Below are 17,349 nucleotides of genomic sequence, written 5' to 3' on the forward strand. Positions count from 1 at the left end.
TCCTCAAAAAATTAAACCTCCCACATTTAACTCCAGACCAACAACAGCAGATAAACCTCCCTTTCACACAAACAGAAATCCAAAACACAATCAAAACCCTCCCCAGCCACAAAGCACCAGGCCCGGACGGGCTACCAGGAGAATACTACAAGAAATTTGCCTACATCCTTCTTCCACACCTCCACAAACTATTCTCCGTAGCAGCTAAAAAAGGAGAATTCCCAAAAGATATGTTAAATGCTCTAATAATCACAATACCAAAACCAGGAAAATCCCCAGAAACTCCAACCAATTATAGACCTATATCACTCCTCAATAGCGACATAAAAATCTATGCTAAACTTATAGCCAACCGACTACAAACCATCCTCCCCCAGCTAATAAAAAACGACCAAGTAGGGTTCATCCCCAACAGACAAGCACCAGATAACACCAGAAGACTAATCTCTACCATCCAACACTGCGAACTAAATAATATCTCAGCTACAATATTAGCAATAGATGCCGAAAAGGCATTCGATAGACTAAATTGGAACTTTGCCTTCAGGACACTAACTCACTTTGGATTAACAGGCCCCATATACTCAGCCATAAAAGCCCTATACTCCCACCCAGCAGCCAATGTATATGTAAACGGTACTTTATCCCAACAATTCAACATAACAAACGGCACACGCCAGGGATGCCCTCTCTCCCCAATATTCTTTATACTTTCTATAGAACCACTAGCAGAAGCCATCAGACAAAACACCCAAATATCAGGAATTAGAATAGGACCAAAAGAATTTAAAATCGCTCTCTTTGCAGACGATATCATATTAACATTAAGCAATCCTGCTGACTCCCTACCCGCATTATATGAAACAATATCAGAGTACAGCCATATATCCTACTATAAAATGAACACATCCAAATCCCAAATATTACCCATACACATAACCAAACCTGACCTAAACGCACTCAAAAGGAAATTCAAATTAGAATGGCAAAAACAAAAAATAACTTATCTTGGTATAAACCTAACACATCCCATCAGCCAACTATACAAAGCCAACTTCCCGCCACTACTACAGTCTATTAAAAATCAACTAATAGATTATTCCAAACACCAACTTTCGTGGTTTGGCCGAATAGCCACCTTCAAAATGATGATACTGCCAAAATTTCTTTATCTATTTAGAACATTACCCATACAAATTAACAAAACCTTCTTCCATAAAGCCAAGTCCCACCTACAGAGTTTTATCTGGCAAAATAAAAAACCTAGAATTGCCTGCTCCGTAATGACCAAAAGAAGAGAAGCAGGAGGACTAGGCCTCCCAGACCTAAGAGATTATTACGTAGCAGCCAACTTGGACCAGATGAAGCACTGGTGGTCAGATAACAAGGATAAAGTCTGGGTACACATAGAAAAACTTCACAATAATAACACCCCACTACAAAACCGCATGCTAGCCACCTGCTGGAGAACAAATCCCCCAAAAACAAACCTCATTTCCATGCGTACAGCAGACTGGACCTGGAAACTCCTCTGGGCTTCCACCCAAAACACTGAGAAAATACCTATGGAAAAAATCCCCTTAACCTTTATAGAAAATCAAGACATCACCCTCAATCTACAGACTTGGAAAGAGAAAGGCATAACAAATATCAAACAACTATTAAACAACAACAACGAACTAGACTTTGTCTACCTACACAGAAACCGAGGCGTCCCACTCTCAGAACTCAGCACACACAATAAAATCAGGACAATGCTAAACAAGCTTCTATATGCGACACCATTCATCAACAAGGACGTCCTCACATTCTTAAACAAAAAAGATAAGAAGAAAAAAGGCATCTCCTTCTTTTACAACACATTAGGCCAAAGATCAACACCAGCACCATCAAACAGAACGGAAAAATGGGGAAAAGACCTCGCAACCACAATATCCCAAAAAGAATGGAACGACGCCTACTTATTCATCAAAAGAAACTTCCGCTGCATCTCTCACCAGGAAGCAATACTAAAAACACATCTACGCTGGTACTATACTCCCTCATTACTACACAAAATATATCCCAACACCCCTTCCACATGCTGGCGCAACTGCAAAAAAGAGGGAGACCTTCTCCACACGCTCTGGAGCTGTGACCGGATACAACCTCTATGGGTGGCCTCATATAACATCATCAGCAGACTAACCAAAAAAGATGTCTCTAAATCTCCGGCCCAAGCCCTACTTATGATCAACATGAACTCCTTTGCTCCAGCGCACAGGACTATAATAGGACACATTTTTATGGCAACAAAACTGGTGATCACGAGACACTGGAAATCAACAGAAGCCCCACATATTAATGAGGTTATAGCGCAAATTAACACCACCTGTGCCTACGAGAAAATCTTGGCCTACCAGCTCTCAACTACATCAAAATTTACCAAAAACTGGGACACCTGGATGACTAGTACTTTCTACCACCAATAGCTTTATCATCAGCCATAACCAACTATAAGTCCAATTATAACACCCAACAAAATCAGATCCAACGAGATAACTCTGTTGCCAGAACAACCCCTCCCCCCCCTTTGTGCAGGCTCCATCCCCAAAGTTGTTAGTTTTCTCTCTTATTATTATTACTGTATCTATGTTCTGTTTTATTAAAGTTAATGGAACTTAGCAGACTAAAAGGGAAAAAAAAAGTGGATCCATTTCTAACTACGCATTAGAGACTGTGACAAAGTAGGATAAATGGATGGACCCATTCCAGATAACCCAAATTTAGCTGAACATTAATAAAGATCTACCTAATGTACGACTAAGTGATCAACTCAGTTGTAATGTTCAAAATATATGTCCATTGTTCACTAAGCAATCAAGTATGTTGTTAGGTTGCAACACAAATTACTGTATGTAACCTTATTGTTTTGTTAAAATAAATAAAAAAATACTTAAAAAAAAAAAATAATGTTATTTTGAAAAAGCTTTATTGAGCTTTTTACCACCACAGATGTTTTGTAGAAAGTAATTACATGGAAGTGAAAATCGTTTTTCCACCTTGTCCCTAAATTTTAATTTTTTGGAGAAGTTTAAGAAGTAAACGCCCCCCATAGTTTGTTACTCAGTTTCTCCTGAATGCAGGAATATCCCACATGTGATCACAAGCTGGTGTAGGGGCGCACAGTGCGGCTCGGAGGGAGAGGGGGCGTCTATTGGCGGATTTTGCTGGAACGGATTTCATGTGTCGCATTGGATGAGCCCCTAATATAGTAGGGTAGTAACAACCTCCAGAGGGGACGTATTTGAAAAACTAGACCCTTATGGATTGCCGTAACATTATGGGGCTTATTTACTAAGGGTACGCGGACGCACTTTTGTCGGAATTTCCAATGTTTTCGGGTTTCGTGCGGCTGTGACAGGTGTTTAACAGGGGATTGTGTAGCACGTGATTGTATTTTGGCGACTGATTTGGACTGAGTGCGGGATTTAACTTTTAAATTGTGTCGCAAGACAATGCACTTACATGCACCAGGAAGAAGAAGGTGAACTCCAGAGACCTGAGCGGGGAAGCGACACATGCAGGATATCGGGCGCATGATCTTAGTGAATTGCGGCACAGGGCATTATACACGGACAATGCACTTTCTGTGAACTCCTCAGATGGGTAAGTAAATGAGCCCCTTTATCTGATCATGTTTAAATGAATACACTGCCCTAATGATGTATGATGTACTGATATATGCAGTGTATTATACTAGTACAGAAGGAGGGGGATCGCCCGGGGGAGGTGCCCTTTTTAGTCCTCCCTCTCTCCTCTCCATAGACCATCATGTCATCAGACACCTCCCGAGCAAGTTGGAAAGCAGCAGACATTTCAGAGTTAAAATCAAGAAGTGAAGGATCCTTAAAGGTTACGGATGAGTAGAATTCCTGGTGTACAAGCCACAATAAAATCTAAAATCTCTGCTTGCTGTCAGATCTGTTCCGATTCACAAGCTGAAAACCAGTCCACATTTACCTGCCGCTGCCGTTGATGTTTTGTTACAATGTATCAGTATATATTAGGGCCAGAGGCTGAGTAGAGCACTTCTCACATTACCGCAGATTCCTGCACTGATACATTGTAACGCTGCTAAGATCTTATCTGTATCCGTCTAAATTATAATACCGCATCTTCATACTCCTCCAGGCGCTCGAGTGCCAAAGCTCATTTAGAAGTTGCCAGAGTAAAAACTTTATCGATTTTAATCTAAGACTAATAGTTGGAGAGAGCAGCCGAGGGAATAGGAAATCCTCTATCCACTGGGGGCAGCACAGGGAGAGCTACGTGCGCGGCCAAGGCTTTCACATCCCCTTTAAGTCTCATATCGCAGGAGGCAGAGGCCGGGCCGATGTTTCTCATAGACATAATGCTGCATAATTGATATCATTCGCCTTTCACAACCATTTAAAGACTAGAATCCAAGCTGCGTCCGCACAAATATTCCCAGAGACGACTTATCCACGGAAAAGCTTCCATTTCTGGATAAAAGGACCACCCTTAAGGGGGTCACCACAGCCGTTCCGTCCCTTATATCTGTATGGATACATATTGCACTAATGATCTGCGGAGCAACCGCAACTTTGTATCAGTTTTACCAAAGATTCTGAATCCGTTGGGGGAAGTTTTATTGCAATGTTTCATGGGAAAATTATGCAAATAACTCCTTCCTAAGGAAGAAGGATGACTCTCTAGCGCCACCTATAGACACCTTTGTTATAGATCAATGTCTGATTTTTTAAAGAGGACCTGTCACCCAAAATTTCGACACTAGGAGCTGCTAACTAAAGTAAGCCGTTCCTAGTGCTTGAACAAACGCTGCAGTGTTAGAGCGATAACGTTACCGGAAACCTCCGGTAACGCTATCTAACACTGCGGCGGAGTACAATGTAATTGTCGGACAGCTCGCAAAGCTGTCCAACGTATTCATGAGGGGGCGGGGTTGGGGGGTGGTTAGGGGCGGTGACTGCCGCCTATGGAGCGAGCTGCCTCTTCCCCGGACCGCCCGCTCATGAATACATCGGACAGCTTTGCGAGCGGTCCGATGATTACATTATACCCTGCCGCAGTGTTTGATAGCGTTACCAGTGCAGCCAGTGTTATGTTTGGTCCCTGGAGAAATGTGTAACCAGACCTCACACTGCTGTGCCCTGTGCTCTCTGCAGCCAGTGTTTTGTATTGTCCCTGGAGTGATGTGTAATCAGACCTCACACTGCTGTGCTCTGTGCTCTCTGCAGCCAGTGTTATGTACTGTCCCTGGATAGATGTGTAATCAGACCTCACACTGCTGTGCTCTGTGCTCCCTGCAGCCAGTGTTATGTACTGTCCTGGAGAGATTTGTAATCAGACCTCACACTGCTGTGCTCTGTGCTCTCTGCAGCCAGTGTTATGTATTGTCCCTGCAGAGATGTGTAATCAGACCTCACACTGATGTGCTCTGTGGTTTCTGCAGCCAGTGTTATGTATTGTCCTGGAGAGATGTGCAATCATACCTCACACTGCTGTGCTCTGTGCTCTCTGCAGCCAGTGTTATGTATTGTCCTGGAGAGATGTGTAATCAGACCTCACACTGCTGTGCTTTGTGCTCTCTGCAGCCAGTGTTATGTATTGTCCCTGGAGAGATGTGTAATCAGACCTCACACTGCTGTGCTCTGTGGTTTCTGCAGCCAGTGTTATGTATTGTCCCTGGAGAGATGTGTAATCAGACCTCACACTGCTGTGCTCCCTGCAGTCAGTGTTATGTATGGTCCCTGGAGAAATGTGTAACCAGACCTCACACTGCTGTGCCCTGTGCTCTCTGCAGCCAGTGTTATGTACTGTCCCTGGAGTGATGTGTAATCAGACCTCACACTGATGTGCTCTGTGGTTTCTGCAGCCAGTGTTATGTATTGTCCTGGAGAGATGTGCAATCATACCTCACACTGCTGTGCTCTGTGCTCTCTGCAGCCAGTGTTATGTATTGTCCTGGAGAGATGTGTAATCAGACCTCACACTGCTGTGCTTTGTGCTCTCTGCAGCCAGTGTTATGTATTGTCCCTGGAGAGATGTGTAATCAGACCTCACACTGCTGTGCTCTGTGGTTTCTGCAGCCAGTGTTATGTATTGTCCCTGGAGAGATGTTTAATCAGACCTCACACTGCTGTGCTCTGTGCTCCCTGCAGCCAGTGTTATGTATGGTCCCTGGAGAAATGTGTAACCAGACCTCACACTGCTGTGCTCTGTGCTCTCTGCAGCCAGTGTTTTGTATTGTCCCTGGAGTGATGTGTAATCAGACCTCACACTGCTGTGCTCTGTGCTCTCTGCAGCCAGTGTTATGTATTGTCCCTGGAGAGATGTGTAATCAGATCTTAGTGTATGTTGTTAGTAGCAGGAGGACTGTGATAATATGGATTTATATTCTAGTAGTGTCGCTTCTCTACGTGCAATGGAGGGATGTCCTCACACTGCTGTGCTCTGTGCTCTCTTTAGCCGGTGTTAAGTATTATACCTTTAGGGATGTGTAATCAGATCTTTGCGTATGTTGTCAGTAGAAGCAGGACTGTTAAATATGGATGTATATTCCGGTTTTGTAACTTTCACAAGTGTCCTGGGAGTATGTTTTCAGATTCCTGTGCTTTTATCTCAGTGCTCCTATTTTCTAATCTCTTTGTCTGCTGCAATATCCAATCAGAAGCCTGATTTAATGTTTACTCAGAGCAGGGGCAGGAATTACAGAGCAGACCAGTTTACAGAGCACAGCAGTGTGAGGACCCAGTACACTTTTTGGAATATAAATCCATATATCACAGTCCTGATGCTAATAACCACAAACACAAAGGTCTGATTGCACATCTCTCCAGGGACAATACATAACACTGGCTGCAGAGAGCACAAAGCACAGCAGTGTGAGGTCTGATTACACATCTCTGCGGGGACAATACATAACACTGGCTGCAGAGAGCACAGAGCACAGCAGTGTGATGTCTGATTACACATCTCTCCAGGGACAATACATAACACTGGCTGCAGAGAGCACAAAGCACAGCAGTGTGAGGTCTGATTACACATCTCTCCAGGGACAATACATAACACTGGCTGCAGGGAGCACAGAGCACAGCAGTGTGAGATCTGATTACACGTCTCTCCAGGGACAGTACATGACACTGGCTGCAGAGAGCACAGAGAACAGCAGTGTGAGGTCTGATTACACATCGCTCCAGGGACAATACATAACACTGGCTGCAGAGAGCACAGAGCACAGCAGTGTGAGGTATAATTACACATCTCTCCAGGGACAATACATAACACTGGCTGCAGAGAGCACAGAGCATAGCAGTGTGAGGTATAATTACACATCTCTCCAGGGACAATACATAACACTGGCTGCAGAGAGCACAGAGCACAGCAGTGTGAGGTCTGATTACACATCTCTCCAGGGACAATACATAACACTGGCTGCAGAGAGCACAGAGCACAGCAGTGTGAGGTCTGATTGCACATCTCTCCAGGGACAATACATAACACTGGCTGCAGAGACCACAGAGCACAACAGTGTGAGGTCTGATTACACATCTCTCCAGGGACAATACATAACACTGGCTGCAGAGAGCACAGAGCACAGCAGTGTGAGGACTGATTACACATCTCTCCAGGGACAATACATAACACTGGCTGCAAAGAATACAGAGCGCAGCAGTGTGAGGACACACCCCCAATGCAAGTGGAGAAGCTACAATCCATTTTTCACAGTCCTGCTGCTATTAATAACATACAGAGAGGTCTGATTACACATCACCCCTGGGACAGTACATAACACTGTCTGCAGTCTGTGTGGTCTCAACTATTCAACTTTTTCCTTTTAAATGTAAAATCTCCATATTTTAGTCTTAAAATATTTTGAAAAGATTTCCACTTCATATATTATAACAGAATGATAATAGAATCTATTACACAGACAGTTTGTACCTAGAGATATAGATGTGTCCGTCTAGCTGTGGCCCCTAGTGGTGGTGATGGGCATTGCAGCTACAATGTTGCAATCTGTTGCATTTTTAGAGATAGAAATGAATCTTTTGTGAAAATGTCTGGGATGATCTGTACAGATAACATGGAAACCCCATCAGCTAGACATTTTTTTCATCGCTACAGAGGGAGAATAGATCTGGGGATTACAGATGCAGCAGTTCAAATGTTCAAACTTGTCAAAATCCATCATTATTATCATATTTTATAAGAACTAGTGTATATGAGATATATGAGATATATAAGAGAATACAAGTCATGCACACAGTGATACTGCATCACACTGATACTGCTATGAGTAGGAGACACAATTCTATGGCTACACGTCTCCGATACAATTTATCCAATTCTATCATATTTTACTTTACTAAATACATTCATTTTCACTTTCTATAAAAATATCAATATTTACAGTAGAATTCTGCTAAACCACATTTAGGCCGGCGCCACACAGGGCGCTTTGTCTGCGCTTGCACCGGGGCGGGCCTCCGGGGCGGGCCACCGGGGCGGGCCTCGGCCCGATCGCATCGGCGTTTCTATGGAAACGCCTGCGATCGGGAACGAGCCGCCGGTGTTTCGCGTTAAATTAACGCAAAACACCGGCGGCTCGTTCCCGATCGCAGGCATTTCCATAGAAACGCCGATCGATCGGGCCGAGGCCCGCCCCGGTGGGCGCGACTTTGTCTGCGTTTGCAAGCGCAGACAAAGCGCCCTGTGTGGCGCCGGTCTTAGAGATTTATTAGAAGTGTCTGAGAGCAAACCTGTTGCATATGACAACCAATCAGAACTCAGCTTTCATTTTATAATGTGCTGATGGGAAATTAAAGCTGCGCTCTGATTGGTTGTATTGAGCAACTAGAACAGTTCAGCTCCAGACACTTCTGCTAAATCTCCCTCATCGTCCCAATGCCAATTTGTAGCAATCCTATAGCACATAACACAAGCAGAGAGAACCAGAGGCGTCGCTTGTCCTAATAGGTTTCCAGCCACAAATCCAATCAAACTCTGGCTGGGAGGCAGATTGCTGCAGCAAAAATCCTCCCTCCATGTCACTGATCGAAACAGCGCCAAGCAAGATACGACGATTATAACACCCATGTAATGGAACTGAAGGATTTCAAATACCAAAGTCAAGTGATGTTATGCTAGAAAAAAAAAATTAAGAAAAAATAATAGATAAAATAAAAAAAAACAATTATTCTAAATAAATAGAATTAAAAAAAATCGATAAATGAAATAAGCAAATAAGAAACAAAAGTTAAACAAATATAGATAAATAAATGTGTAAACCGAGTGAAGAAAAAAACATAAAAAATATTAGAAAAATAGATGAAAAAGATACAAATTCATAAATATATAAAAAGTAAATCAAACACAACAAAAAAAATTACCAGAAAATACACAACTCCGAGAAAAAAGTTTGATTGAATGTTTAAAAATACCACATATACTCGAGTATAAGCCGGCCCAAGTATAAGCCGAGGTCCTTACCACAAAAACCTGGTAAAACCTATATATATTTTTTTACTCAAGTATAAGCCGAACTTGGGTTTTCAGCACATTTTTTTGTGCTGAAAAACTAGGCTTATACTCGAGTATATGTGGTAAATAAAAGTTTCCATAAATGATGGGTTAATGATTTGTTAAGCGCTCCGAAATATGATGGCGCTATATAAAGATTATTGTTATTATTATTATAGATGATTAATATTATATAAATAATAAATAATAATAGTAAATAAATAAATAAAATCTAAATAAATACATAAATACATTAATATTGTCATTAGAAAGCAGACCCCCCCTTGGCTCCATGGCCCCCGGCCGATCACATATATACAAGAAATCCTCTCCCCCCCCGGCATTAACCATCTGTCTAGCAGCAGAGCACATGCAGAGCAGATCCGTACCCAGATGGTGTTGTCGTGATGATACGGTCTCCAGTTGCGTCCGGTATCGCTATACATAACGCTGAAGCGTGTCACCCAGTCGGGGCTCCCGTGTCTGCCCTGCGTGGCTGCCCCCGTGATGTCGAATCTTTCTCCTAAATCAATCTGCAGCCATTGCTTGCCGTTGGATTCCAGCGGGGACCAACCACCGTCTCCTGCGAGAGAGAAGGAAAACACAGAAGAGATGAATACGGGAGAACGTGGTGTAATCAGCGCATTGTTCTGCTCCGCAATCTACCGCCACCAGACAGACAATTATCAAATCAGACAGAATGGGGAATGGCCACGTTCTGTGATCTCCATAAGTGTTTCTTTACACCAAGAATTAACATGTTCATTGTCAACATTACGCAGAATCTACAGGGTTTGTTACACTAAGGATGACAATAACATAGCGTGTACTGACATCACCGCATGCATGGAGGTAAACAATAGTAGTCTAGGATGGAGAGAGTGTATGTGACACACTGTTCAGCAAACCTGAACGACCCTGAACAGAAGCTTGCAGTTCATGTTGGGGTTAACGTGACATGCTGCCCAATCAACCGGGTGCCATTAATGCCCGTCATTGAGTCAGTCAGGCATGGATTTAGTAAACATGAACGATTGCTCTTTTCAGGGCAGTTACGTTGGGACAGCAGGCTCCTGTTAATAGAACAAGTTGAAATTTTAAATAATTGCCCTTTTCGGGGCATAGTAAAAAAATGACACATTGCTACCTATAGGCTTTAATAGTGCAGGACAAGTCTTAGTATATAGTAGTAGAGTGTTAGTCATAGTACTAATTCCATTTACATACAGTAATACAGTGTAATTACTTATTTCACCTATATCCTTATATGTTACTGCAGGTCTTTTATAAAGAGGAAAGAGCAGGAATTAAGGGAAAGCAACTTGGCCCTGGTGCTGCTGCTGATGGTGGTGATAGAGTTGGTGCTGCTGCTGGTGATAGAGCTGGTGCTGCTGCTGGTGGTCACAGAGCTGGTGCTGCTACTGGTGGCGATAGAGCTGGTGCTGGTGGTGATAGAGCTGGTGCTGCTTCTGGTGGTGATAGAGCTGGTGATGATAGAGCTGATGCTGCTTCTGGTGGTATTAGAGCTGGTGCTGCTGCTGGTGGTGATAGAGCTGGTGCTGCTGGTGTCACTGATCTGGTGCTACTACTGGTGGTGATAGAGCTGGTGCTGTTACTGGTGGGGATAGAGCTGGTGCTGCTGGTGGTCACTGAGCTGGTGCTACTACTGGTGGTGATAGAGCTGGCGCTGTTACTGGTGGTGATAGAGCTGGTGCTGCTGGTGATCACTGAGCTGGTGCTACTACTGGTGGTGATAGAGCTGGTGCTGTTACTGGTGGTGATAGAGCTGGTGCTGCTGGTGGTCACTGAGCTGGTGCTACTACTGGTGGTGATAGAGCCGGTGCTGTTACTGGTGGTGATAGAGCTGGTGCTGCTGGTGGTCACAGAGTTGGTGCTGCTACTGGTGGTGATAGAGCTGGTGCTGTTACTGGTGGTGATAGAGCTGGTGCTGCTGGTGGTCACAGAGCTGGTGCTGCTACTGGTGGAGATATAGCTGGTGCTGCTTGTGACGATAGAGATGTTGCTGGTGGCGATAGAGCTAGTGCTGCTGCTGGTGGCGATAGAGCTGGTGCTTCTGTTGGTGGTGACAGAGCGGGTGCTGGTGGTGGTTGTGATAGAGCTGGTTCTGGAGAGAGAGGATGTGTTCTGTCTGCTACAAGTTCCTCAGGTGCAAGTAGGTGCCAAGGTGTGCAGTGTGTACTGGCAGGGCCCGATAGTCCACACGAAGTTGAGGCATTGGTCAATTACATGGCAGACAGTGCATCAATTTCCATGGGATTATCTTAGCCAGGCTCATCCTCTATTGCAAGTGCAGAGCCCTCCCCCTCACCAACCTTCAAGAGAATAAAATTGTTTCAGCCACATATCGTGGAGCAGTCACTCATTCTGTACGACGACTCTCCAAGCTGGGAATCCATGGCCCGTCCTCTGGCCTCTGCTCCAGTAGCAGGCACAGAGCTGCAAGGCTGAAATGCCACTGCAGAAGGAGTAGTAGAGCAGCAGTGAGGGTGCAGGGGTGGAAGAAGTGATGATGAGGTCCAAGACCTGACAAATGTAGAAGGCAGTGAAACTATGGACAAAGTGGTCAGGAAGCGGCAAAATGCAGCAGACCTGCTAAAACTCATCCTTGGCCAAAGACCACATGGCGCCCAAGAGCAGATAGATGAGCGGTTGCTGCTGCAGAACCTCAAGCCTGGTAATGTGCTGTGTAGCAGCTTTGGGCTGAGCCCAGTTTATGCCCATCGCATGTGCTGCGCATGTGCTCCACTTGGTGGTGCAAAAGTTCCCGGCCAACTGCACAGACCTGATGGAGCTGCTGCTGCCAATCTGTGCCGTGTGTTCACATTTTAGGCATTCCCACCCTGCTGCTGCCCTCCTGTCCACACTGCAGAGGATCTATGGCCCGACCACCCTCCACCTCATATGTGATGTGCTGGACAGGGGGTGTCAGCAGCAGCAGAGGGGACATCACTGCTTCCAGCTTTGGTGCTTGGGTATTTTGCACCTGTTTCGGATCCTGAGCGTCATGGAAGGAGAATGTGTCTGTTCCATCTGCTTCATTTCACTTTAATGTTCAGATCAAAGTGTCTTTTTGGGAGAGGAGAGATTTATTTGAAATTGCAATTCTTTGTATTTGCTGTGTCTTCTATCACGAGCCTCGGTGCTGACCCGACAGTGCGGGATGTGCTGGAACCTAATGAAGCCTCTTCTTCTTATTTTATCGTAACTTGCTGATTAATATCATTGTGTTTACCCATCTGTTAGTTTCCTACGGCTCTGGAAGTTCTCGGCAGATGATTATGTAAATGCCTCGTCTCGTTTTGTCTAAAATAGGGACAACACGAAAATTGCAGCAAATGTTCATCCAGTTTAACCGTGTGACCTTTGTAATTAGCTCATATTAATCAATATCCGGCCCATGAAACTAACAAACTACACAGGTTCCCAAGATTACAATATTGATGACTCATTACATGTACTAATGACAATAAAGCACTTGGGGTGGGATAGAAACTGACTTATCTCCAGTAGCCTCTGCCTTAGACTATGTGTAGGAACGTGTTCATTTAGGGTCCGCAAATAACATGAGGAGAGCTGAGGTCACATGCCAGTGACAAGAGGAGAAGACTACCTGTAGGGCCATGTGTGTGAGCCCATAGAAAGACATGGGGACATGTGCTAGCTGCTATAACAACGGCTAGCATATGTTCACAAACAACAGATTGTACATGTAGCCTTAGCATGGTTCTCTTCTCTCTTACTCACTTAGAAGAATCAGTACGATCATACAAGACATTATACAGAAGTACTGATCTTTATTGGAACAAAGCATTTGGGGGGAGATAGAAACTTCCTTTCATTGCCAGTAGCCCATGTATTTCCCTGTGTCTTTTTTATCTCTGTCATTCAAAAGTATCAGTAAGATCATGAATTGTATTGAAAAAGTAGTTACATTTACTAATGGGAAAAAAAGCTCTTGGGGTAATATAGAAACTTACCATTGTTTCCAGCAGCCTGTCTTATCTTGCATTTTTTTTTATCTCTCCCTCATTCAGAAGCATTAGCAGAATCATACAGGACATGATAGAGAAGTATTGACTTGCATTGATGGGAGTAAACCAGTTATGGTGAGATAAAAACTTACTATTATCCCCAGCAGCCTCTGTCTTTGCCTGTGTCACTCAGTAGCATCAGCAGAATCATATAGGATATTATAAAAAAGTAATGATCTACTTTTGGGGGAATCACTTGGGGTGAGATAGAAACTTACTATTATCCCCAGCAGCCTCTCTCTTTGCCTGTGTCACTCAGTAGCATCAGCAGAATCACATAGGATATTATAAAGAAGTACTGATTTACTATTGGGGAATCACTTGGGGTGAGATAGAAACTTACTATTATCACCAGTAGTCTACATTTTTGTCTGTATCTCTTCAAGTTTACTCAGAAGCATCAGGAGGATAATATAGGACACGATAGAGAAGTGCTGAGCTGTACTGATAGGCATTAATCACTAAGGGTGAGATAGAAACTTACTATTATCACCAGTAGTCTACTTTTTTGGTCGTACGTCTTCCATTTTACTCAAAAGCATCAGGAGGATGATATAGGACATGTTAGACAAGTGCTGAGCTGTACTGATGGGAATAAATCACTTAGGGTGAGATAGAAACTTACTATTATGACCAGTAGTCTACATTTTTGTCTGTATCTCTTCAAGTTTACTAAGAAGCATCAGGAGGATAATATTGGACATGATAGACAAGTGCTGAGCTGTACTGATGGGAATAAATCACTTAGGGTGAGATAGAAACTTACTATTATCTCCAGCAGCCTCTGTTTGTCCCTAAGTCTTTACTCCTGGTCAGAGGGAGTAAAATAGACCTGTACAGACCTTTACTGATGGAATGATAATTGTATCTCTGTGCTGGGGATTATTAAGCTACTTTTCTACAGTTTTGGGCAATCTACTATGTGGTCACTGTGTGAGCGATCAGTCTGTCTTGGACAACTAGATGGATTCAATAGAGACCTTATAGCAGGAAGTGGTAAAGCAAAGTAAGAATTGTGAGTCTAATCAGTGATCTATCAGCCCTTCCCTCTGATGTATATTTGGTTTATAGAACATTTGTGGACGGATCCGTAATTATTTACAGCTGCGGATTATTCTGTGATGATTTTTCTATGGACGTCTGTAACCGGTGGTTGTTGGCAGGTAACACATTGAGGTCTCATGGGTGACACATTGTATAACAGTTCTTAGTTCCCACATGTCAGGAATAAAAGATGATGGATGTACAGATAATCGCGTATGTGCAGCCTCAGTATAATACACACGCCACGCGCTGCACGGGGACTGGCGTCACCAGTAATGAAAGATATCAGGAACAATAACCAGACAATCACCTAATTTACATGACATCACATTGACGGCAGCAAGTAATGACACCTCTATACAGGAGGCCGCCATATTCTACACATTCATTCCAATGTCATTCAATACACATTCTACTAATTCATCCAATCACTGAGCAGCCGAGAACTGAAGAGACAGCAGAAGGATACACATGTATCTGCATCTGTATACATAATATAACGTGGCACAAGATCATGTGCATTTATCTCATATTAAAATATTTATGATTTATCAGAGCTGCACTCACTATTCTGCTGCTGGTGCAGTCACTGTGTACATACATGACATTACTTATCCTGTACTGATCCTGAGTTACATCCTGTATTATACTCCAGAGCTGCACTCACTATTCTGCTGCTGGTGCAGTCACTGTGTACATACATGACATTACTTATCCTGTACCGATCCTGAGTTACATCCTGTGTTATACTCAAGAGCTGCACTCACTATTCTGCTGCTGGTGCAGTCACTGTGTACATACATGACATTACTTATAGTGTACTGATCCTGAGTTACATCCTGTATTATACCCCAGAGCTGCACTCACTATTCTGCTGCTGGTGCAGTCACTGTGTACATACATGACATTACTTATCCTGTACTGATCCTGAGTTACATCCTGTTTTATACTCCAGAGCTTCACTCACTGTTCTGCTGCTGGTGCAGTCACTGTGTACATACATGACATTACTTATCCTGTACTGATCCTGAGTTACATCCTGTGTTATACTCAAGAGCTGCACTCACTATTCTGCTGCTGGTGCAGTCACTGTGTACATACATGACATTACATATATTGTACTGATCCTGAGTTACATCCTGTATTATACTCCAGAGCTGCACTCACTATTCTGCTGCTGGTGCAGTCACTGTACATACATACATGACATTACTTATCCTGTACTGATCCTGAGTTACATCCTGTTTTATACTCCAGAGCTTCACTCACTGTTCTGCTGCTGGTGCAGTCACTGTGTACATACATGACATTACTTATCCTGTACTGATCCTGAGTTACATCCTGTTTTATACTCCAGAGCTTCACTCACTATTCTGCTGCTGGTGCAGTCACGGTGTACATACATGATATTACTTATCTTGTACTGATCATGAGTTACATCCTGTATTATACTCCAGAGCTGCACTCACTATTCTGCTGCTGGTGCAGTCACTGTACATACATACATGACATTACTTATCCTGTACTGATCCTGAGTTACATCCTGTATTATACCCCAGAGCTGCACTCACTATTCTGCTGCTGGTGCAGTCACTGTGTACATACATGACATTACTTATAGTGTACTGATCCTGAGTTACATCCTGTATTATACCCCAGAGCTGCACTCACTATTCTGCTGCTGGTGCAGTCACTGTGTACATACATGACATTACTTATCCTGTACTGATCCTGAGTTACATCCTGTTTTATACTCCAGAGCTTCACTCACTGTTCTGCTGCTGGTGCAGTCACTGTGTACATACATGACATTACTTATCCTGTACTGATCCTGAGTTACATCCTGTGTTATACTCAAGAGCTGCACTCACTATTCTGCTGCTGGTGCAGTCACTGTGTACATACATGACATTACATATATTGTACTGATCCTGAGTTACATCCTGTATTATACTCCAGAGCTGCACTCACTATTCTGCTGCTGGTGCAGTCACTGTGTACATACATGACATTACTTATCCTGTACTGATACTGAGTTACATCCTGCATTATACTCCAGAGCTGCACTCACTATTCTGCTGCTGGTGCAGTCACTGTGCACATACATGACATTACTTATCCTGTACTGATCCTGAGTTACATCCTGTATTATACCCCAGAGCTGCACTCACTATTCTGCTGCTGGTGCAGTCACTGTGTACATACATGACATTACTTATCCTGTACTGATACTGAGTTACATCCTGCATTATACTCCAGAGCTGCACTCACTATTCTACTTTTGCCACTTGCTTTAGAGATGTTATTGTAAAGCTCCATGACCTCCAACTGGGACAAATACTTGACCTTCTACATTTGGTATTGATTTCTTGTCTTGGCTACAATGCTAATACAATACACGTTTTCTGAGGCAGATTCCTCATGATACATTATTCATCAGAGCATCTTGGACGGTGACAGAAACTTCAAACAATGATCTTACCATCTCTACTGTTGAGCTTTGCATTGCTGAGGAGAGTTTCTGAGGAGCTGTCAAATGCCGTCTGTGGTAGAGGAGACACCAGAGGATCGTCACAATTATCTGCAGGAGAGGAAATGGACAGACACATTGTCACGATAGCAAGAAAAAGAAGAGATGGAGACAAGAAAGACAAAAGATTCAATCAAGATCATCCGATCACTAAGAAGACATGACATCCAGTCATCA

At 43.4% G+C, this 17,349-nt stretch overlaps 1 protein-coding gene across 1 annotated transcript in view; it reads right to left on the minus strand.

The window, feature by feature from the left end:
- Positions 1-17,349, minus strand: part of CNTNAP5 (contactin associated protein family member 5) — a 322,294-nt gene that overhangs the window by 225,546 nt on the left and 79,399 nt on the right. The window contains exons 2-3 of the mRNA XM_072122032.1: positions 17,125-17,223; positions 9,936-10,129 (exon numbers count right to left, since the gene is read on the minus strand). Coding sequence (XP_071978133.1) covers positions 9,936-10,129; positions 17,125-17,223 — 293 coding nt within the window. The remainder of the gene's footprint in view (positions 1-9,935; positions 10,130-17,124; positions 17,224-17,349) is intronic.

This window comes from Engystomops pustulosus, chromosome 8 (assembly GCF_040894005.1).
Source record: "Engystomops pustulosus chromosome 8, aEngPut4.maternal, whole genome shotgun sequence".
NCBI lineage: Eukaryota > Metazoa > Chordata > Amphibia > Anura > Leptodactylidae > Engystomops > Engystomops pustulosus.